We start from the raw sequence: 23,713 nt of genomic DNA, 5'->3' as shown, positions 1-23,713 counted from the left end.
GGTAAATAAAAAGTTCATCTTTATTTTGGATGCAGCAACTAGCACAATGTCTTAACCACAATGTTTATTGAGTAGCTGCTCTGCAGTCATATCATAATCGTAATCAGTGAATAAAGTTTGTCCACATGTTATGAAATTGATAATGATATTGATATACTGATTCCTCTTTTTATGTGTACTGTTTCATTCATATTGATCCAAGGGTTCAGCTTGAAAATAAATAAAAACTTGAAAATATAGCCTATTGTTTAAATGCATTAATAATTTTAGGTTTTTTGTGTTTTGTGCTTTGTGTGATTTTTTCCCCCCACTTACCTGCTTTATGTATTTATTTACTTATTTATTTTTGGTTTTAGTGTGTCTGTGTATGTGTTATAACCATGGATCTATTATAATATATAAGTACCGGTAACATACACATCCATGGTTTTAACTTGTGAAGAATCTGGAGGGGCTTAGGACCCGGAAGCCAGGACCTGCAGCAGCTCTGACATTCCTGTGCATTTAAATACGAAAGTCATTAAGATGGTGATGAGCGCAAACACACCTTTTGACGCTAAGGGGGAGGCAGACGCAGCAGCAGTAGCTCTTCCTTCATTAGTATCGCTGTGGTTTTAAGTGTGAACTGTTCTTCTCCTCCCCTCTCCTCTCTCCTCTCTCCTGTGCGACTGTCTGTCCGCCTGTCACTTCATCCATGCCCGCCCTGTAAACCTGCTCTGTCCGGGATATTCTGCTGTTTCACCGGATCCCACCGCTGTGGAATGAGTTTTATCGCCGGCTGGAGACGAAGCGTGAAGAAAAATGACATCAAAAAGTAAGTAGAAGGGCCAAGCTGGTAGAGATCAGTGTGCAAGTCCAGGCCCTGTCGGTACTTGTCTGTTTTCACAGTGCAACCAGCAATATCGCTTTGTATTAGCTGTACTTGTGTTGTGTGCTGCTGCTGCTGCTGCTGCTGTCAGCTGGTCATCTTGCCATCACGCTGCCACTGATGTCTACAGCAAAGTATGAATATACATAGACACTCCGACACACTCCTCTCAGGTGGTTTAGTGTCTTAACTCCTGATGTGTGACAAAAAGTTATATTTGACAGTGATTGTGCTTTTTTCATTTTATTCCCTCTGAGTCAAAATTAAACAAATTGCTACAGATGAGCTTCAGGTTTATGTTGCCTGAAACTACTCACATGAAGACAATCTGCAGCCTGTTAGACAACATTATGTGGTCAGGCAGGATTACAGTGAAGTGGGAGTAACAATATGAGCTTTTGAATGATAAAACCTATGTATATTTAATTTTTTTTTTTTATCTGGGATTAGACAATAGATACATATGCTATGGTTTTCTAAAGTAACGCAGCAATAGTAAAATTATAAGGTACAAACAAACTTCAGTCTTAAGGAGGGAGCTCCTTTTAGTTTTGTGTTTATGCTGACTTTTGCTTCCTTCTGGCGTTGTCTCTCTTCCATTCAGCATTCAATATAATTACTTCATTAGTCATCAAAGTGTGAGGCAATGCCTTCCAGTGATTAGCTCTTAAATTCACCTCGAAATTTGCAGATCTCATCCTACTGGATATTTTTAAATGTTTAATTGGAACATTTTAGAGTTGTCTGTGCTTGTTTCTGATGCTGAGTCAATTATCTTTTATTTTAGCCTTTATATAGTATACAGTATATATATATATTTTTTTTTTTCGTTACAATGCATCTATGCTGGTAACAGCTCTGTGCTAGAGTCCACTTAACATCTTCAGATCAGACTTGAAGTATCCTAGCCAACATTTTCCTCACCATGATGTGATCCATTCTTACATTTGCTCTAAATTGACATTTGACCTCTTTTCAGGGATGGCAAGGAGGCACAGGTCGTCCCTGACAGCCCAGACTCCCCGAGCCGGTACGTTTACATTACACATTTATTTACATAGTCAGGAACAATCAGGAGTGTCGCTAAGAAAACAACAAACCCTGTGATAGTTTTCACAGTGCTAAAAACAAATATGGTGCTGTGTTTGAACCTTTTGGATTTCACCATTTTAACTCCAGATATGCTGAGTCACAGTTGGACTGACTTTGATTTCTTTTCAGTTTGTCAGTAATAAACAGTCCAGACCTGGATCCTATCATCACAGACTTCAGGTGAGTGTGTTTTACCTTCAGAAGCACTGGACTCACATTAGAGTTAATTATCACATTCACATTTGATTCTTTACTTTCTCTAAGACTTTTACTGACTTGTACACGTTTTTAAACTAACCACCACAACTTTTCCAAGATCTGTACCTATATCAGACTGATTTTCACCATGTTGTCAAATTAATATCTGGAGAAAGATCTTCAATTAAACAGTGCCAAGAAATAAGTAGACAGGGAGTGTCCACGTTTATCTGTCTGTGTTTCTAGGGCTCTCACGATCATGTTCCTCAAACAAAAGCCCTCCTTTCAGCTGCTCTTCATCCCTAGAGATTTTCCTCTCTTCTCTAACCAGCCTCATTTTTTTGTCCCTCTGGTTCAGGTTACAGCTACCGGACAACAAAAATGTTCTGGAATCTACAAATCCATCTAATGGGTAAGACTGGGAGGTGACCAACCCACTTATGTCCTGTTATTTGTAAATATTCTCCTTGATAAATTGTCCTTCTGTTTGTGTTTCGTCATGGTTGTGTAATCCCAGTTAGTATGAGTCTGTGTGAGCAGATTATGACTCAAAGGAAGTAGCATGTTGATGTTGAGGGTCACGAGAAGGTCATTAGCATTAATACAGCCTCTCACTGCTCATATCACACATATCAATAAATCAGACAAAGAGAAAACCTGAGAATAACATAATCTCAACCTCCTCAGTCAATTCATGGCAGGGTGAGTGTGAATTAAAACCTGTTGCTTATTCTATTGTGTTTTAAGGCATGTAAGGCTTATTGGGAGCACGAGGAGCAGGATAGTGTGTTTGTTTTGATTTTAGGCAGGGAATTGATGATCAGCAACTCTCACAATATAAAAAAAAAGCTTCCTCTGCCTGCGGGTGGTGGTGATTGTCACAAAAGCTTTGACCATCATTGTCTGTATAATGCACCATGTTATAAATGCTACACTCTTGGAGCAAAGTTACGCCTTCAGCGCAGACTGGAGGCTACAGTGCCTCTCTATCAGAAAATAACACAGTAAGCTGGATCTAGTTGGTTAGCATATGCTAACTTCCAAAAAAGATGTGATGGAGATATGAGTCAACGCTGGTGTTGACTTTATACTGCTGGAGGCAGCTGAAGGAGTTTAGTTGGCTTTTGAGCAACATTTCTGCTACACTGATTTGTAAATAGTTCCTTTAATCTTGTCCCTTTACCACTGTGAACACATGAACATGTTATGATTAGCCTCCTGTGTCGAATTAGGACACAGCTAAAGTGTTTAGATCTACAAATGTCTGTGGTATATGAAATTTGTACAGTTTTAGAATAGTTTGAAATTACAAGTCATGGTCATGGTCATAATCATTAATCCTTGTTTTTTGGTCTCTAAATCCAATTCTCTACCATGAGGACAGAAGCGAATCAAATCCAGTTATCTCCACCTTAAACCCATGACCCACACACGACAGATGCAACCAGTGATCACGCATTTTGTTCTTTGTTTTTGTTGCTTTTGTTAATTTTTTTGTTTTTTACCACAGTCTATAAAGACAAATGTATTTTCCCTCATGTTTCTGGGCCAAAGTGCTTTGCCCTTGTGATTGTGTTTTTATGGGAGCAAAATATGTCAAACGTGACAAGCACTTAGACGCGGTCACATGAGTGTGATCTTTATGCTTCTTGGTGTCAGCAGTGTTACTAAGTATTTGTGTGTCTGTCTGTCTGTGTGTCCATTTAGTAGGCTATATAAGTATCAAATAGATTCAATTGATTCTTAAAACTGAAATTCTGAGAAGGTGCAAAATCTTGATTTGTCAGTAAATCTGAGTCAAACAGCAGCTTTAGGCGTCACCTTGGAATTTAAGGACATTTTTTTACTATGTTTTGCCATTTTACACACTCAACAGTCAATAAACCCCGCTTTCAGTGCTCCTTCAGAAGCTATAGCCCCAAAGTCATTGCTAAGACGACAACACAATGGTGGAATCAAGAGTGTCTTATTTTGCGTTGTCATAGTTGAAGCAGAACAAAACAAACAACTGTCACCTGGCAAAGCATTTTATGAATCCAACCAAATGAACCCACTGTGCCTTCACACTTGTGTGTTGTTAGGTCTTTGTGTCTATAAAAACCCTTCACACATCGTACGGACAAACACAATGATATAGATCAAACAATGAGACAGCAAATCGTTACAGTCGCTGCTGCAAAGCTACACACAGATAAGAGAAGACAGTTTCTGGCAGCCTGGGCACCAGTTGCTGACAGAGATACTCACCACCCTCCTGCTGCTATATCCAACATCACACCAACAGTACATCATCACAAGTAAACGAAATGTCTCTGTCACTTTATATCTAGTCAAGAGGCTCGATTCTGGGGCCTGAAGCCCGTCTGTGTGTTTGCATTGAAGTTCGCATGTTCTCCCTGTGCCTGTGCGCTCGTTTCGGGTTCTCCTGGAACCGTCATGATGTAGCTCACAAAACAACATTTTTAAGGCCCGTTGAATGTGATAGCCCCCAGGGAATTTCATCAATGAGTTTGCTGGCGTAGCTTCTGATATTTACATTAGTCACGTTTTCGGTTGATTTCAAGATAAAACAATATTTTAACTAGACATCTTCAATATAATTTAGTAGAATAACCGTATAATAATAAACACATTCTCTACCAATACTTTCATTAATTTCATCATCTCCTGATTATATCTGTTCTTCTGCTTTCTCTTTCAACTTGGTGATTATTAGACATTATATTTAACATATTGTATCAGTCAGTTCATAAATGCCTTGATTTGTAGTAGAGGTCAGAGAAGTGCTGAGTATAAATGCTTCTGTGACACTTTGTTTACCGAGCTGGGACTGGAACGGCTCTTCAGCACACACACACACACACACACACACACACACACACACACACACACACACACACACACACACAGTTAGTGAGGAAATAATCAGATTGAAATCACTTACTCCACCTTTGATTGAGAAAATATTCATTATAAAGTATATTTTATTGATGGGTTAAACGCCTTAGCACTTTTCTGACACTGGATATCTGACATTGACTAAAGCGGATATGTCTTCTTCCTTTATCTCTCTCTCTCCATCTATTTCTCTCTCTTGAACACACACACACACACACACACACACACACACATTACTCCTGGGACTGTGTCCATATTTCATTCATGCTTTCACATTAGGTGTTGTGTAGCCACAGTTTGAGCTGCTGTGCTGCATCTATGTCTGATGTTCGTGGTTCGCTGCAGCGTTCAGTCTCTGCCACTGCAGCAGAGCGGAGATCCTCCTCTCCACACACACCGGCTCTCTCCTTTTCCAGTTTTCTGTCTTTCACACGTAAGCAGAAGAGGATATGGTGGTCTTTGTGTCACGAATGAAAGAGGACCTCTTTTGTCCTTGCTTTCTTTTTCTTTTTTTTTTAGTAATTTCACATATTATATAAAAAATCATTAGGCCGTGAGTTGTGGACACTTAGCTCCGCCTCCGATTTAGCACGAACCAATCTGAGCAGAGACTGCAGTCTGTAGCATGAGGGGGATGATATCGGAAGAGGTGGGACGGGCTCGTCTTTGTGTGTGTGTGTGTGTGTGTGTGTGTGTGTGTGTGTGTGTGTGTGTGTGTGTGTGTGTGTGTGTGTGTGTGTGTGTGTGTGTGTGTGTGTGTGTGTGTGTGTGTGTGTGTGTGTGTGTGTGTGTGTGTGTGTGTGCGTGCGTGTGTTCGCAGCAGCAGCACAGATAACCTGTGTATTCACTCCTCATGTGTGATAGTCATCCCAATCTTATTAAGGGCTGCTGTTGCTGCTGCGCCCTTCCTGCTCCTCCTCCCCTCTCTCTCTCTCTCTCCCTCCCTCTCTCCTTCATTCTGACCCCTCTCTCTTTCTCTCTTTCTTCTTTCTCTCTCTCACTCTCTCTCTCTCTCTCGTCCGTCTGCACCTCTGCCTCTGCTTTTGCTCTTGTTGCTGCTGCCATAGAAAGAGACGACACAGACCATTACGCTGCTCTGCTGTAAAGGCCCCAGGCTCACTTCTGCAATTTTCATTATCTGTCTCTCTTTCTCACACACACACTCACACACTAACACACACTAACACACACACACACACAGACACTTTGCCAGATGAAAATGTCCGGAGAGGAAGAGACTCTGTCAAACGGGTAAGATACTTCATTGCTGCTGCATGTTGGGATGACGTGTGTGTCATTCAGTCGGCCTCTGTAAGATCCTTTTGTCAGTGTGTTTCTGGTTTGGTCCCATGATTTAAAGGGAAATATGTGTGTCTGTGTGTGTGTGTCTGTGTGTGTGCGAGAGAGAAAGAGAGGGCTCAGCTGTGACTCTCAGGCATGTGGACAAACTCGCTTGGTTTATTATAGAAGCAGCTTGGCTCCTTTGTGCCACTGTGAAGATCTAAATCTTATACAGTAGAGGCTGGAATAAACGCAGTTAAAGCTCTGTGAGCCAAAAATGATAAACTAATGCATCGTTACTCTTGAACCAGTGTGTGTGTGTTGGTTTGCATGAGCACATGCAGAGGATGTGGTTATGAATACTAGTTATTTTCTGAATGGTTTTATCTGTATGTGTGTGTGTGTCTCTGTGCATTTGCCAGATAATGATGGTTATTGTGTAACTAGCTCTCTGTGGAGTAATAAACCCAGAATTTGAGACTCGCTGACTTAAAATCAAATTAAATTATCTGGACAATGTGTGGTATGCACATCCTGAATCTAACAGACTCTCATCATTGTCCTGGTTGGTATGTCTTTTCTCCCTTTCAGACAACTGTCAATTATTCAGTCCATTTAAAGGACAATGTCCTGTGCTGTGTGATAATCTTTGTCTGCTGGATGAATTCTCCTTCATGTCCTTTCCAGGGCCTCAGACTTTAAGGTCTTTAAAGTGTAAATCTGACAAAACTTTGTTTTCCAGTCACCCAGGACCAGTTGAGTTGGTTTTCAGCCACAAGGAAATGATGAAGCCACTGATTGTTCACCCTGAGTACCATCAGTACTCTTTAGTTACTGCTGTTAGTTTTCCAATTTCATCATTGCATTTCATTATTAAATAACGTGAACACCAGGAAGTTGGACGCGTGATATGAATATGGAGCTGGTGTCTGATTTTCATCCCAGCTGTTATGTAATATGTACCCATACCTACTGTCTACAGTGTCCTGTTTGTGTCAGATAAGTAAACAACCTCTCAAAAACACCGCAGCCTCCCGAAGGTTATTGACGTTTATTATTCATTAGGTTATGCTTGTGCTCTAAATGTAACAGGTAATTCAACTCCACCAATGTTATGTTTCTTTAAGTGCCCTGTACCACGGGAAATAAATAAATGTGAAGACAATACAAGTTGTAGGCTTGTGGTTACAGTGAAGTTTTAGCTGCGTCAAGGTTAGACCTGTGTTTTTAATAGTTAATAGTATAGTTAATAGTTAATAATAGTTTGGTTGTTGATAGTTGTGATTTTACACATGCTTCTGTGTAAGATTGTTGTTGTTTCAGGTAAAAGTGACAGTCGGCAGTCACTGCACCTTTGCAGAGGGAAAACAGATACGACACAGCAGAGAAAGCTCAGGCTGGATTTAGTCGGTGGCCACTGGGGGAAGACATGTGACTACAGCGTTATCCTTGAAATCAATGACATAAACACACACGCAGTAGTATCCCTCCATTTGACAGTTAAGTCATTAATTCTTCACACTCAGTTCATGTAAATTAAGTTTATATATTTGTAGTTAAACTTCGGTGCCTGAAATAGTTTGACTGTTTACGCTCATGCTCACCTAGCGACCAACGCACGCTATAGACGTACATGTTGCTCTGTCACCAGGGAAACTTTCAGTGCTGTTATCAGGAAGCTCAGCTTGGTGCTGGTCATATGGTGAACACAGCAGTCACTCGCATGTCATTAGGCAGAGCTGCACCAGTGTGTGTGTGTGTGTGTGTGTGTGTGTGTTTGTGTGTGTGTGTCTGAGATGATTTTATAGTTCCTCTATGTTTCTCAAGGACTGGAATGTAAAGTGAACGCTGTCTATTAGTCACTGTTGTTACACACATTAGTTGTAGTGGTGTTTGCTGAGCTTCTGCTCTTTTATTCTTCTGCATAATGTTTGTCTACCAGCATCCTGAACTCTGTGCTAAAAGTGGTAATCCTTGGTGACTGGCTGTTAGATAAAAAAATGGGGAGCAGTTGAAATCCTCATGTGTTTGTCACATTAACACATCAGTAAACAACTCAGATGTATAACATAAATAGCAATTGACTGAACTCATGAAAAAGCAGCATCTTACACAACAAACAAGTCATAATCCAGACAAAATAAACTAATCATCCTAACGTTGAAGAACATTAGTGTAGCAGTCCCGTCACCCATTATTGTTTCACATTTACCATTATCTCAATTAATTAGTTTTGCTCATTATGCTGAATGTTGGTGCTTTCCACATGCTGTGTGCTGATCTCACACTGTGCTGATGAATAAATACAAAAATAATCTAATTTGAGAAGATCCATTATCAGCACATGAGTGAAACCAAAGAGGAAGGAGCCTTGTGATGAAGGAGCAGTGCATGATCCTCTGTCCTGACTCGAGCACAGTTTGGCCACACAATATGCTCGTCACGTGGGGGTCATCTGCACCAACGGATGACGTCAGAATAGACGGTAGCTCAATTATCAGCAACTTAAAGACAGCAGATGGTTGTGTTTAGATATGGACACACAATTATTTGTGGTGGCAACAAGATCTGTTCTTTAGCTCTAGTATATGATCCTATAATTTATGATGATTACTCTTGTAATGTGCAATGTAATGCAAACATCAACAACACTAACAGAACAACACCCGAGCCTGAGCGAATTCGCTTCTCTGGCTCACTGTGTTTCTGTTTCTCTTATAAAGTTGTGGTGCATAGGGGGAGAATTTCATGCAGGATTAAAAAAAAAAATACAGGAAAGTGAACTGAGAGAATATGATGATTCCTCATTCTGTGTCAGTGTTTGGAGGCTGCGTTTGTGGCTGTAAATGAGAACAGGGTCACTGCAGTGGAAGCAGACAGCCAGAGAGATAGAGATACACAGGAGGGTGACAGAGCAGAATGAGACGCCATACAGTATATTTCATTTGGATCCTACTTGTTCAGAGTCACTTTCTTTTTAGTAGACATGCTCATTAAACTTAAGGATTCAACAGACTCCCAGCTTGGCCTGTTTATGAGACAACACCTTCTGCAGTTATCACCCTCTTCATCCACGTTCTGTGTTTGTTTTGGTTCTCCAGGTGCTCACGGTCAGACCTGTCTGTGGCACTGGAGGACTGTATGGCCGCCCTGGATCTGTTTCTGAGAAACAACTTCGAGGAGGCGCAGACCAGGCTCAGATGCAGGTAAGACGTAACCTCCCTGCACCGGCTTCACCTATTCTAATCCAGCTGCTGCCCCCGCCTGTCGTGGAGCTCTCATCCACCTGGCCTTACAGCGCTGTGGTGGATTAGAAACAAATCACCTGATTTTATGCACACAAGCAGCTGTGTTTTTGTATTCACATGTACCAGTGAGACATGTTAAAAACCCTCACACAAACTCAGAGTCTGTGTTTAATCTTCTTCTTTTGCGTCATGTCTGCTCATGAAAGGGCCTGTGGGTGGTGTATTAGTTGTAATTAGCCCTTATTAGTATGCTGAGATGCTAAAGCATGATAATAAACATTAAAATTCACCTGCTAAGCAACAGATTAACATTATAAAGTTGTTTCTGTTTTGATAATGAATAAGCAAAACTATTTCCTAAATTACCGAAGCCTATTTGATATACATTTGGAGTTAAACAAGAAAAAAAAACATGTTATTTAACATTAAGCTGACTTCCTAAATTTTGATTTTAAGTCAATGTATTGTTTGAATTGTCAATGTCAAAATAAACACACTAGCAATGATTTAGGTTTTACATATCCTGCAATGTGACAGAGACATAAGTAGGCTACTACAGGGTTGGATATACTGTTTGCTGCTGATGCCTATTGACGATTTCATGGCCATAGGTATTAAATGATTGACATGCTGCTTTGATTCACAAAATCCCTCTTCAGGCTTACACCATTGCCTCTAGTTTTGTGTCCCACCTCTATGTCATCAAGTTACTCTATTGTTCGCTGCTCATTCTCTCGGCTATTACTTGAGACTTTATCACGCCCTCGCTATTCTCCTCCAGCCTCTGTCTTCACTCTCTGGGGCTGTGGGCCACTCCTTAGCCCCATTTTTTTTTTTTTTGTTTTCAGTGCCAGCTCACAACAAGACCTAAGAAAAGCTTCCTGTCACCCTCTACTTCCTTTTTTCTTGTAATTTTGCAGTAAAGCTAGATGAACACACATTAATAGTGTGGTGTGTTTGCTGTTGATGTTAATGGGGGTATTTTTAACACAAAAAGCAACATTACATGAACACTGTGCTGCCAAGTGGCCATCCTCATGTCATAAACATTATAGGCTTCAGTATTTAAATCAGGATTTGTCAAATATCCCAAACTGGAGGAAAACCAGGGCAAATCCAGCCAGGAGTCGCATGTTACTGATGCCACAGCCTGGCAGTCTGTCAGCCCAGCAGGTCCCGGTTTCTGTCTTGATATTTTTCCCACAGCTCTAAGTCGGCCTTCTCTTCCTCTTCCAGTCACTGAAGTGCACCTAAACAAACAGGAGCTGCAATTAAGTACGTTTGAAGCTGGTTTGAGCCCAGATGGTTGGATCTGACACACACAGTGGGACAGTATGACTGAGGAATGCCTAGGATATAACTGTGGTGGTAGTTTAGGAGGTGGAGTAATTATATTCAATGAAAGTTTGTGAACAAATGGTGTGTCCTCCTCAAGCTTCTCCCTACTTCAACAAAGGGATTCAGTGGACAGTAGGGTTGTCATTCTATATTTTAATGCATCTCCCTCATCAAATTGAGATCTTTGTTTTTAACAACAACAACATCCATAATCCTCTGAATTTCCCTGATTTCTACTCACAAACTAATATATAATGTTAGAAAGGTGAGTTGACATCTGAAGCCCTGTGGATGTCAGACACAGGCAGAAGCTTTTCCCGTTCTGCTCGGCCCTCGTCTGTCCTCTGCTTTAGTCCACGTGTGCTCTTCTTCGACACTCTTCGTCACAGTTCCTCTTCCTAGAGCTCGGTGCTGACGCAGTCAACTGGGACAGTCTCTGCAGCACACACACATGCGCACACACTGAAACTGAAATACTGGAGCTGTCATCATGTGGATGTACTTTAACCAATTATATCCCAATTTCTTTTACCCTCTCATTCCTATTCATAATCGAGGGCAGCTGGATCCCATGCACTGGGAGAAAGACAGAGTTAATATTCTCACACCTATATACCTATAGGCAGCATAAATATGTTGCCCATAAGTATTGGTGTTGGTATTGTATGTTTTGTGACTGCAAGAGGAGATGTGCAGCTTGTTTCTGTCGGTTTGGGAATATATATCACGTTGTTTTATACTGAATTAACACTGGAGAATCAACTGTGGTTAAGGGAATAGTATTCCTGATAAGACTTGATAGATGGATGTTAACTTGTTAATGAAAGAAAGGAAGCTGATTGACAGCTGCACCTCAAACATGTCAGTCATTCATAGCAAGGGTAGTAATGTGTGCGTGTTTTTGAGAAAGACTGACTGATCGAACCACAAGTTTCTCCTAACTTACAGTATGCATGTAATGTGAAAATGACTATAATGTCACAGTACTGATGCAGTGACTGAAGGTTTCGGATCTTATGCACATCAGTAGAGGTCACTGTATCATACAACAGTTGAACAAACACAGTAGTGACAAATATTTCAGAGGAGAGTATGGCATTTGAAACGTGACAAATGTGCCAACTTGAAATTTTTAAAATTGAAAATAATTTTCAGCTGTCTCCATATGCTTTGGGGAATGTTCTGTTGCAAGATGCCAGCGTCTTATGGTATAGTATCTGACTAGAGGTTTGTGTTCACATCAATATCACTGTCAGTGAGCAACACATGCCATGTTATTTAGTGTAAGGCCTTTAATCTGAGTTATCACTGCAAATTAGGCCTAGGCTGTATATTTCTCCTCATAGTAGAAACATATCTGCTGAGTAACCAGTCAAGTGCTTTTAGTGTTTTGTGATCAACACTCCAATCCTACTTGTATCCAGGAGAAGACTTAGTTTTATTTGCCAACTCTCTGTTCAAACATGCCACAGACTGAGCACAGCCAAAACAGTGCAATTTAATTTTCCCACCAGGCTGCACCTCCTCAGGTCCCCACAGCTGGAAAAGGGAGTGGATGCAGGAGGTAAATGTTTAGCTGTTTGACATAAAATACATCAAGTGACAGCAGCTTCTTGTTATTAAATAAATTTAATAATAATAGATTTTATTTGTAAGTGCTTTTACGAATGCTCAAAGACACTTAAAAACTTTAAAAATCGTAAAATAAAGCAGGGTCGAGCAGGTTGTTAAGTGCTTTGTGTGTGAGGAGGATGATTTTGAACTGATGGGCAGCCAGTGCAGGTCACAGAAGAGTTTGGATGGTGAACCATAGAGGATGCTATTGCAATAGTCCAGTCTGGATGTGATGAATGCATGGATGAGGGTTTGAGGGACGGAGATGGCCAAAAGTCAAAGTACATGTCTCCTGTTTGAACGATATGTTACTTATGACATGCCATGCTGTCATTTAAAGCTGTCACTTTTTCATAGGTTCAAATTAGCTGCCAACCTCTGTTTACTATTACAACAAAACTGCTGGCAACAATGGTGTATTCTGCTAAAAATAACCACTTTTGCATGTCTCACCATTGCTGCACTTCCTTGTTGTTACTAACACGTGTGCTGCTGAACACAAGGCGTGTGCACTTTGCATTTTTGAAAAAGCACATGACGACTCCTCCCTTGCATCATGGAACACTGCACTGGAAATATGCGGGGAACCTGGCTCCTGTGCCGTAACATAAGGATGATCTCTGAGATAATGCTGACTGAAAAATATCCGAGTGCTGCTGTGACATATTTAGAATTCCCAACCACTTTAACCTTCAAGCTCAGTTTCCCTCACAGCTCCATCCTAAAAGGTTTCTCAGCTTCACTTTGGGATGTAAAAAAGAAAAGAAAATTTAAGGCAGGCAAATCTCTCTGCTTCTCAGTCTGTATCTCCGCCCTCTCTGACTGTCAGTCGCTACCTGGTTGCTACCAAGTTAGTTCTTGTTTACCAGTTGATCACTGAATTAGAACTGATTATATTAATCGCTTTAGGTGGAGAGTTGAAGCTCAGCAAACTGGATCTGCTTCTAGAAACCCTGATTCACTGCTGTGATTTTATGATAGGCTAAAAGTCACATGGATGATAACACTCTCATCTGTGTCTGCTTTCCTTTTCTATAATGAATCCATTAATTCTAAATTAGAGAGCTTGTAATACAACTAATCAATAACAGTAAAAAAGTAAAAGTTAAGCACAATTAAGACTGACTGGCCTGTCTTTGTGCTCTGTCTTCTTGAAGTCTAAGATCACTTCTGGCAACAGGTTTGAGCCTTTGAGTAACGTCACAGAGGTTTGACATCTTCTGTGGTTCACAACAAAGAAATGTCAGAAATGCAGACTGACAAGATTGTTCTCTAAACAACTCTGCCATTACTGAAATTATTCAACCACATCATTCTTTCTATGTTATGAACAATAGTGACAGAATATGTAGAGGTATTAGGACAGTATATTAGCATCAATACCATATGTTTGTTTTGTGTTAATTATCAGTGTAATTAGTTCAAATACTGTGTAGAAGTATGTTTTTTTTCTTAACTAGAACAACAAGTATATCTACTGAAAAAATGTGTGTGCATCAGAAACTTCAACCTGCTAGAGCAGCTGCTGTTAAACAGAGTGATGTGACACGCCTGCAACCACAAGTATAAATAGACATAACCGTTCTTTTTTTTCTGTGTAGTGATATGGCTTATTTTTCCAAGTATTCAATCTCACAAATGTAAACAGGAATTAATTAACATGCTACAACTTTTCAAATGTTGTGCTTGTCCTGTTGCTGCCCCCCACTGTTATTGCCTGTTTAGGCAACTATACGTGAATCTTAAACACTTACCAAGTTTCTCTACTGTTGTGTTTTCTGTAAGGAAACCAGCCTCTCTGAATCATTACGTGGTTTAATATCTGGCACACCCTGCTTCATTTTCAAGGCCGATGGATGCGGTACAGCTGAAAACAAAATTTTGTGTGTTTTTTCTTCTTTTTTAAGAACCAAAGACAGCATGTACCACGCTCTGACCTACGCCACGATCCTGGAGATGCAGGCCATGATGACCTTTGAGCCCCAACACATCCTGGCAGCGGGAAACACCATGAAGGAGGCTCAGGCTATTTGCCAGCGGTGAGACATTCCTGCACCACCACAGTGAAATAAGCTCCGGCACACGGCATGTGATCCTTTGCCTGTAGAACATGTATTAGTGATATCATACCAAACCAGGGAACATACTGGCATCGTCTGGCATAAAGAATGTCACAGCTGCTTGTTACAGTTTGTCCTGGAGCCGCTGTGAGCGTCTGTCATGAGAGCTGGACAAACAGTAGATCTAATTAGCCCAGCCTGATAAACATCCACTCTGGTTCAGCCGGAAAACTGATCTGAGGTCAGAGCTGCAGTTTTCGTTTATAATGTTGTGACTATTGGGGGCGGGGGGGTGGGGGTTAGTGCACGGTCAGCACCTTGAGGTAACTTCATCCTGCAGTGGCTCAGCATCCTGTCTTTACTGAGAAGAGGCTGAGTCACTGATTTGCATTGGAAACAAGATAAGCAAAGAGAGGCGACGCAGCTGAAAAACAATATTTTCACATTTTTGGTGAAACACAGCTGCTGATGGCCGATGGTGGCTTTGTGCTTTTGTGCTTTCAGGCACCGCAAGAAGTCAAGCTTCTCCAAAAGCTTCACAGAAGGTCAGTACAGCCCTGGATTGGCGAGATAGTGACAACATTTAGGTAGCAGTTTCACTTGTGTGTATGTGAAAATTTGTGTCAAAATCAGTTTGAATCGTTGCTTCTGTTGTGTGTGTCAGCATGTATTTGTGTATGTATACATCTGGATGTGCGTTTGGGCAATACTCTGCGGCCCGCGGGCCCTTGCTGAGCGTTCAGGCTGTCTGACTGTGATGTAATCATTTCCACCTCAGAGGAACTCCATGCTGAAGTCTGTTATGCAGAATGTCTCCTCCAGAGAGCAGCACTCACCTTCTTACAGGTCAGGACTGAAGGCTCTGTCATGCAGACTGCACTGAACACTATCCCCACCAATACATTTATGTTTTGTTGAAACTCACCTTCATTTAAACTTACTCTGCTTTTTTTTTTTCCTGGCACAGGATGAAAACATGATCAGTTTCATTAAAGGGGGAATCAAAGTGAGGAACAGCTACCAAACATACAAGTGAGAAACTTATGTTCATAATATCCTTGTTTCTTGTGTTAATTATTCCCACTTTCCCATTAAACATGTTTTTTTTTCTACCTTAATGTTTAAAACCCTGCATTTATCCATTCTTAACTTGCTCCCTCATCTTCACCTCACAGAGAGCTCCACACAGTCCTCCAGTCTGCTGGGTACACTCACGGTGATAACCATGGCCATTTTGAGGGTGGTGTGAAGTTGGGAGTAGGAGCCTTTAATCTAGTAAGTAGAGTGTGCAATGCAGTGATGTTAGGTGTTGCGGACTCCAACCTGTTTTGAGTCGTATCCAAACTGAACAGTAGTGATATCCATCAGATGCGACATAAATAGCAAAAGATGAACATAAAAAATAGTCACTATAGTCTCTCTATGGAGGGAATCTGTTTTTTTGAATGTAGTGCTCTTCATATAGCACTGATTGATAAATATTAGAATATAGCCCATTCATTAGTCTCCATAGTTATTAACTCGTGATTGTACAAAATAATAGTTTCATAAATAAACATATTGCCATCAAGTTCATATATTTTAAATATTAAGTGAAGTATAAAAAAATAGAGTAAAGACGAAATTACTTACGGTTTGTTTGTAGGTTGGAAAACCTCCTTAATTACTGTACAATCCATTTATGAAATATGTTTTAAGAAATTCAATATAATTTCCTTGGAAACCCCAGTTGTTGTAATGCAAAAAAAAAAAAAAAGGATCCTGCTATTTGTTCAGTTGCACATCTTGTCTACTCCCTGCAGATGATTTCCATGTTGCCCACACGGACACTGAAGCTGCTTGAGTTTGTCGGATTCTCTGGTAATAAGGTAAATGTTGCGCGGAGAACCAGTTTTGACTGATGACAGGTCTGAGCGTGTAACGGCTCGATCTAGTCCATATGAACTGTTGCAACCTATCTTTGAAATAATACACTGAAAGCTGTGAATGTTTCATAACCTGCAATAATGAGAGAACTGTGTTCGCGATCTCAGTTTCACTTGATGCGTTTTTCACAGGACATTCTGCCTTTGATTATGGTGAAACTTCATGTGAAATCTATGTGATACTGAATTGACAATGAGGCTGATACATTTAGGAAAAGTATGAGGCCAAACTTAAAGCTGTATTTAATCTGTGAATGACTCATTATGCAAAATAATCTGAAAGCCTGATATGACTTTCATATAATGATTTATCTCTAACAAAAAACTGTACATCATGCAAACATTACAGTCTCTGACATCGTGAACTTGCATATTCTGTTTATTTTATTATGTACAATAATGAATTTGCATATTTTTCACACAGGCCTATGTACAGTATATGTGACCTATTTCAGTTGAGACTGGGTGGCTAAAAGCAGATGTTGTTCGTCCTCCAGCACACACCACCACTCACTGACCAGAGAGCAGAGCATATATATTTATGTGTGTGTGTGTTTGTGCAGGAGTTTGGTCTCCAGCAGCTTCAGGAGGGCTCTGCAGAAAGCACATTCAGGTCCTTCCTCTGTAACATGCTACTGCTCTGCTATCATACCTTCATGAGCTTCATTCTTGGTGAGCAACAAGATGCACGTGCACACACACACACACACACACACACACACACACACACACACACACACACACACACACACACACACACACACACACACACACACACACACACACACACACACACACACACACACACACACACACACACACAGCTGCTACCACAAAGACAAACAAGCATCTGAGTTGGGGTTTTGTTCTGTTTCTCTCTTGCAGGCACGGGAGAAGGAGACGTTGGAGATGCAGAAAAACTGCTGCAGCCATATCTCAAAAAATATCCGAAGGTTTGCCAGAATTAAACACCTTGTCCTGTTTATTTCTCTATTTATATATCTACTTACCTGCTGTTTTATCTTTCTCACAGGGATCCATTTTCTTATTCTTTGCTGGACGAATAGAAGAGATCAAAGGCAACCTGGATGCTGTGGGTACACCAGACAAAACAACACCTTCAACCCTAATTTTAGACAAAACAACACCTTCAACACTCATCACACTTCATCACCTTACCATTTTTTATTCCTATGTATCGTGGCACAACAAGTTTCTTGATGTTTTCTAATATGTGGATCTTCCCCTTGTGTGAGTGGGTGGTTTTGCCACAAAATGTCAAATATCAGTAATATTTCCGAAGCGTAAGCAGCCAGAGTAAAATTTAGCTTTCCATGGCCGCTGGCTATAACCGATGTAAACATAGAAACTGGGGTGGGCTCTATTTGATTCTTAACCACCAGGGACTTTCACATGCCTGGCTCACTAACCCTACCTCTTGGTTTGGTCATAATGATTGTTCACACATAAGCGCTTAGACACAATTTGTGAATGTGAATTTACACCCAGTACCAGTAACCCAGTACGTGAGTTATAGTAATGACTAATTCCAGGAGAACGGGTGACTTTACATAGTGATAAGTGTTTGGAAATTCAGTGTGATGGCTGTGAGTAGTCATCTGTGTTGTGAAGATCCAGAGCCAATACTTTTGTCATCATTAGAGCTAGTGATATGGGTTTGTAATATAATTACCAAAGTGACCACTTACTAATGTCTGCATTTATTATAGCAACAGCCCAAACTTTAACACATAATGATGACATATTGGTTTATATATATATGTGACCTACCTGATATGATATGTGGCTACCAGCAAGTGTGCGGTCATACCCTCTCCTTTTTCTTTGTTCTGGTATTTTTGTATTGCCCTGCACCTTAAAAACGTGATGTGCGTATAAAAAAACAAACCTTTTTCTTATAAACTCAGGATTCCCGTTGACTGACTTTGTGTGTACTAACAAAATATTCAAGATGCTCTGAATTGTGCCATCTTTGTTCTGCACTCATAAGTCTTAACACAGACCATTTCACGAGTCCTGAACCAGACTCAATCAAAAAATCTATTTGCTTGAATTATTGACAGTTGTGCTGAATATGTTGTTCATGTTTCCAGGCCATCGACCGTTTCGAGGAGTGCTGTGAGGCTCAGCAGCAGTGGAAGCAGTTTCACCACATGTGTTACTGGGAGCTCATGTGGTGCTTCACATACAAGAGGCACTGGAAGATGGCTTACTTCTACGCAGACCTGCTCAGCAAGGAGAACTCATGGTCCAAGGTGGGCCCTGTGTAGGCCTTTGTTGGGTCACATAAAAAAACACATAACATGTAAAAATGCTTCCAGGATAATAATGACCTCCAGCTGGGTATTTTGTCGACCTAATGTTTATGACTGGTTATAACATGTACAGAAATAGCTCCCTAGTTCACTTCCAATCTCTTGTCTAAAGTCCGCACAGTTATTTTTATTCCTCTCATCTCGTCTGAAGGGAATGATGGGATTGCAGCACTAACCACTTTTTTTCTTCCCTCAGGCAACTTACGCGTATATGAAAGCAGCCTACCTCAGCATGCTGACTAAGGATGATTGTCTAACCTTCGGGGAAACTGCACTCACTCTGTTCAGGTACAAACCAAGAGCTTAAACACGACTGAAACTGCTCACTACAACCACAGTATAACAGAGATGATTCAGTGTGACACTTATAATAAAAGGAAATACGAGCTCATAAGAAGATGAGATGCTTTTCCTATCAGAAGGGAATGACATACCTAAAGAAAAACAGTTTGACATTAAATCATCTGCTGGCACAAAACAATACAAATTAATGTATTGCTGGTCAGCAGCTGCTCAAGTGCTCCACTGAAAAAGTGTGTCATATGTTGTCTTTTGATAACTCACATTCATGTGTATAGATTTAATTCTCTATTGTATGATTGTATTTCAGGCAGGTGCCAGCGCTGAAGCAGAAAATAGCAGGCAAGTCTTTGCCAACAGAGAAGTTTGCGATCAGGAAAGCCCGTCGCTACCTCGCAGAAAAACCCATTCCACTTCCTGCTCCTCCACTGGTCAGTACTGGAATAGGCCTCCTTTATTATGGCTGGATTTTTACACTGTTTCTACGATGCGTTGCATTTCTTCTTTTAGGTCTGTTAGGTATTTGGTTTTAAAATATCTGAGAAATTGCTTAGTTTTGTTTCATACAGTTAACACACACACACACACACACACACACACACACACACACACACACACACACACACACACACACACACACACACACACACACACACACACACACACTTGTACCTCCGTAATGGGATTACATTAGCCAGGTTCTTCTGCTCCCTCTCCAGCTCTCTCTTTCTCTGTCTCATACACACACACACACACACACACACACACACACACACACACACACACACACACACACACACACACACACACACACACACACACACTGACATTTGAATGCACAGCTTTGGCCCAATCAGGTTGGACCCGCCCCGATGTATAAACAGCTGTTGTATTCTCACCTGTTATCCACAAGTTCAGCAGCAGATATAGGCAGCAGTGGGATGAGTTTAAAGAGGCAACCCTGCACTCACAGAAGAAGTGTTAAGATGTGGAACATTTGTTCTTTTGCACAGTGCTCATTGGCTGCGTTGTGGCATTTCACAAGTCTGTCATCCAGCTGGGTTGGCTCAAAAGGTTGAAGTTTTTCCTAGGGAGGACATTATGCCCCCTAGGTCTGTGCAACCTGGCGCAGAGCCCTCTAACCCTGTTGTTCTGCCACAGCTTGGGTTGTTGACATTGTGGCTACTGTGTTAAAAATACTGTGGGCATTTGTACAACCTGTACAAGGGTGTGGAAGCTAAGGATTCAGGGCAGTTGGGAGTTGTTCTATCTGTGCTCCTGTGTTACCAAAATAATCTTTGATAAAGTCAGACCATGGTGAGAGCTATATGTCAAATATAAATAAATAAGAAGCTATATGCGTAACGCGTTGCTCAAATAAATCACAGATCCTCATCCACCATACAGTCTTTGTGTGTGGTATGTTGCCACATTTTGTGGCTTTCTTTTTATTGATAAATAAATATGTCTCATGTTGGTCTATATCAGTAACAATTCACTGGTTGTTGCTTTTGAACTATTGTTTTGTGTATTTGTGTGTTGTCTAGGAGATGATGTACATATGGAATGGCTACACAGTCATTGGCAAACACAAAGACCTGACGGAGGGCATGCTGAAAACACTGGACGAAGCCCAGGCTCAACTTGATAACGGCCCAAGTACGTTGAATTATTTCCCCCATTCTCAGTGATCTTCCCAATGAATTCAAATTCTCATTTTCTCTTCTTTTGATATAATTTTACGATGAATTTACATTTGGTTTGGATGCAGGCAAACTGCGACACTGTCTGTGTGAACTTGTTGCTCCTGACTGTCCTGCTGTGTGTTTGTCAGGGACTGAGTTCTCCATAGATGATCAGTGTCTGCTGAGCCTGCTGAAGGGTCTGTGCCTCAAACACCTGGGGCACCAAGAGGAGGCTGAGCACTACTTTACCCTCGTCCTCTGCAAGTAAGCCTCACTCTGTTACATTCACAGACGCCTACAGACAGGGTATGCATCCAGAAACGATGACCTCTGCTCTATACAAGTGGTGTCAACAATTAACTCATATATGCTGTTCTGTTTTGAAAAAAAGAAAAATCATTGCTGAATTGTTCATGCTAACTTAACCTGCACATAATACGTTTTCTGCAGTGAGACCCAGATCAAATATGACCACTACCTGGTTCCTAATGCCCTGCTGGAGCACGGTCTGCTGTGTCTGGAGCAAGGCAGAAAAGATGAAGCTATCAAACTCCTAGAAGCTGCAAAGTAAGGCTCTTTAATACACCATAGTCAAGTCATCTGTACTCTAATAGAGAAGCTTCTTTATATCAAAGATTCTCCACTTGCTTTATGTATTTTATGTTCTTTTGACACTGTTTTTTAACTTAAATATTCCACACAATTTGTGTTTGTAGTTTCCCTCAAATATTACGGAGTGTTGTCTATTGAAACCACTTTTGTGTTGTATGGGTTTATGATAGTGCCCCTTGTGTGAAAGTAGGTCTTGATTGAGATTGAGATTTACCACTGATGTGACTATTAACAGCTCCTCTTGCTCTATTTCAGGCAAAATTACAAAAATTACTCGATGGAATCACGGACACACTTCCGCATTCAGGCTGCTCTGCACAAGGCGAAGGGCACCGGGGAGAACGGCATCCATGTTCCCTCCAGCCCATAACAGACAGAGGAGGGCACACTACAGCAACAGCAGAAACTGCTTTCTGTTTCTGCAATCCCACAATGCAACGCTCAGTCCCGCCTAGACATGTCCATTCAGGCGGGATATTTTGTTTTTTTCAAAAGGAGGATAGAGGAAGAGGGATGCTTATTTTTCTTGTTTGTGCCATCCTTACGGACAGCTGCAGCTCTTTGTGGCCCAAACTGGCTGCGGTTTTGCTACACCCTCATCCAAAAATATATTATGATGCAATTCATTTCCTTGTGTGATTTGAAATAGAGTTGAGAAATGTGCCTATACTTAAGAAACATTGCTTCTAGCAGGCTTATTTGTCTAGCACCATGGCCACCCATAAGGGGTCCACTAGGGTAGAGGACAAGGTCACATTTGTATAGTACACACCGCAGAGGGCCGCCACTATTACCCCAGAATAAATATGTGCCTGGTTCAGGGTGCTGGGGTTGGACCTGGTGAAGCCAGAGTACCAAAGAGCCCACAGGAAATTACTGACATTAGCTCCGCCATTTGGCATTGGTTGCAAGAAAGCACTACCACTTCTTTTATTTTAATGTAAACTAGTGATATAAGATAGACATCAGTATGCGTGAACATGTTTTGAGTTTGACACACATTATATGTCATATCATACAACTCATCACATATTCCATGAGAACTAATGAGACTGTTTTGTACTGTGCCATTTGATACATTTTGTTGACAGGTTTTCACTTTGTTTAGATGTTTTATCATCAGTATGACCAAATTAGATGTAAACTCTGAATGTTGGCTTCCCTCTTTTTTTCTTAAAACTCTAGGTCATTTTTGGTTAATTGTGTCACGTCGAGTGAATGAACATTTTGTTTAGTTTAAGTTCTCATTCTTTCCTTAAATCCTATCGAAACACTTTCTTTCAGTCTCCTTCTGAAGAATTGATCAAATCTGCTGTATTTACAGTCACATGTTATTGCTCTTGCACAAAGCTTTGTAAATCAGCCAGCCACGCTAACTCTCCATTGTTAAAACAAATGCCTATCAGACTTGCAGTGAGAGTTGTTGGTTACATTTATATACTGTAAATGGCACCTTTTACACAAATTGTCCCGTTTTAAGAGGACAGATGAATGTGTCTTTTAGAAAGGCAGACTCCCTCCTTTTCTCCTCCTGGTGTGTGGGACAGGCTCCAGCAGTACTTGAGCTTGAACAAACAGGCCATTCATGGCAAGCAGTGAAGGACTGCGTGCTTGTCTGCCTGTTGCATCTTTAGTGGGTGAAGAAGCTGTGAATGGCAACCACCACAGTCTTCCTGCTTTGTGAACATCCTCTGCTGCTCATGTATCAGCCATGCTTGGCTAGAACCACCTATAGAAATACTTCAAAACATCATAACCATGATCCTGTAACAAATTATTATCTGTATATGAACAAATACTTGTAATGATCGAAATAATTAGACAGAAAGAGGTCACCTCTTGTGGGGTTATTTGAAGGGCTGCATCCCAGCGACGGTATCCACAACCTAGAAACTCAGTTAGTGTCTCAAGTGTTGAAATTAGAGCATCGCTGATTTATTCATGATGAGAATGAGGTTTGGGACTCAAGATGTAATAACAAGAAGACTGTTTCAATATTTTTAATGGTGGAGGAAATGTATTCCTACTATTGTTTTTAACAGCAGTTGAGCTCTGTAATGTTACTATAACAAATCCTCTTTTATTTTCTAATAATTAATCAAGCTTTCCCCCCCTTTGGTTTTACTGATGTAGCTGAAGGAAACTCTAACCAAATTTAGTGGCATTGTGATGTTGACAATCAGCGTATTATACTGGGCACGGCTACCACAGAACAGAATGACATTCCTGTATATACCTACTGAATGTTTCTATTGTAA

General features: G+C 40.8%; 1 protein-coding gene across 1 annotated transcript; it reads left to right on the top strand.

The window, feature by feature from the left end:
• Positions 1–710: 710 nt before the first annotated feature.
• ttc39a (tetratricopeptide repeat domain 39A) lies at positions 711–22,669 on the top strand. Its single transcript, XM_083970807.1, has 21 exons — positions 711–814; positions 1,848–1,898; positions 2,090–2,140; positions 2,517–2,570; positions 9,439–9,543; positions 14,445–14,576; positions 15,102–15,142; positions 15,376–15,443; positions 15,565–15,629; positions 15,773–15,872; positions 16,400–16,465; positions 17,086–17,194; positions 17,408–17,475; positions 17,556–17,615; positions 18,637–18,798; positions 19,055–19,146; positions 19,469–19,589; positions 20,706–20,817; positions 20,993–21,107; positions 21,294–21,410; positions 21,711–22,669. Exons 1-21 carry the CDS (start codon positions 762–764, stop codon positions 21,823–21,825), a joined length of 1,857 nt encoding a protein of 618 aa, XP_083826933.1. The 5' UTR covers positions 711–761; the 3' UTR covers positions 21,826–22,669.
• Positions 22,670–23,713: the final 1,044 nt, after the last annotated feature.

Source organism: Trachurus trachurus (assembly GCF_905171665.1).
Source record: "Trachurus trachurus genome assembly, chromosome: 4".
Taxonomy (NCBI): domain Eukaryota; kingdom Metazoa; phylum Chordata; class Actinopteri; order Carangiformes; family Carangidae; genus Trachurus; species Trachurus trachurus.
The sequence above is the reverse complement of the archived record's forward strand: the minus strand, read 5'-3'. Positions and strand labels throughout refer to the sequence as shown.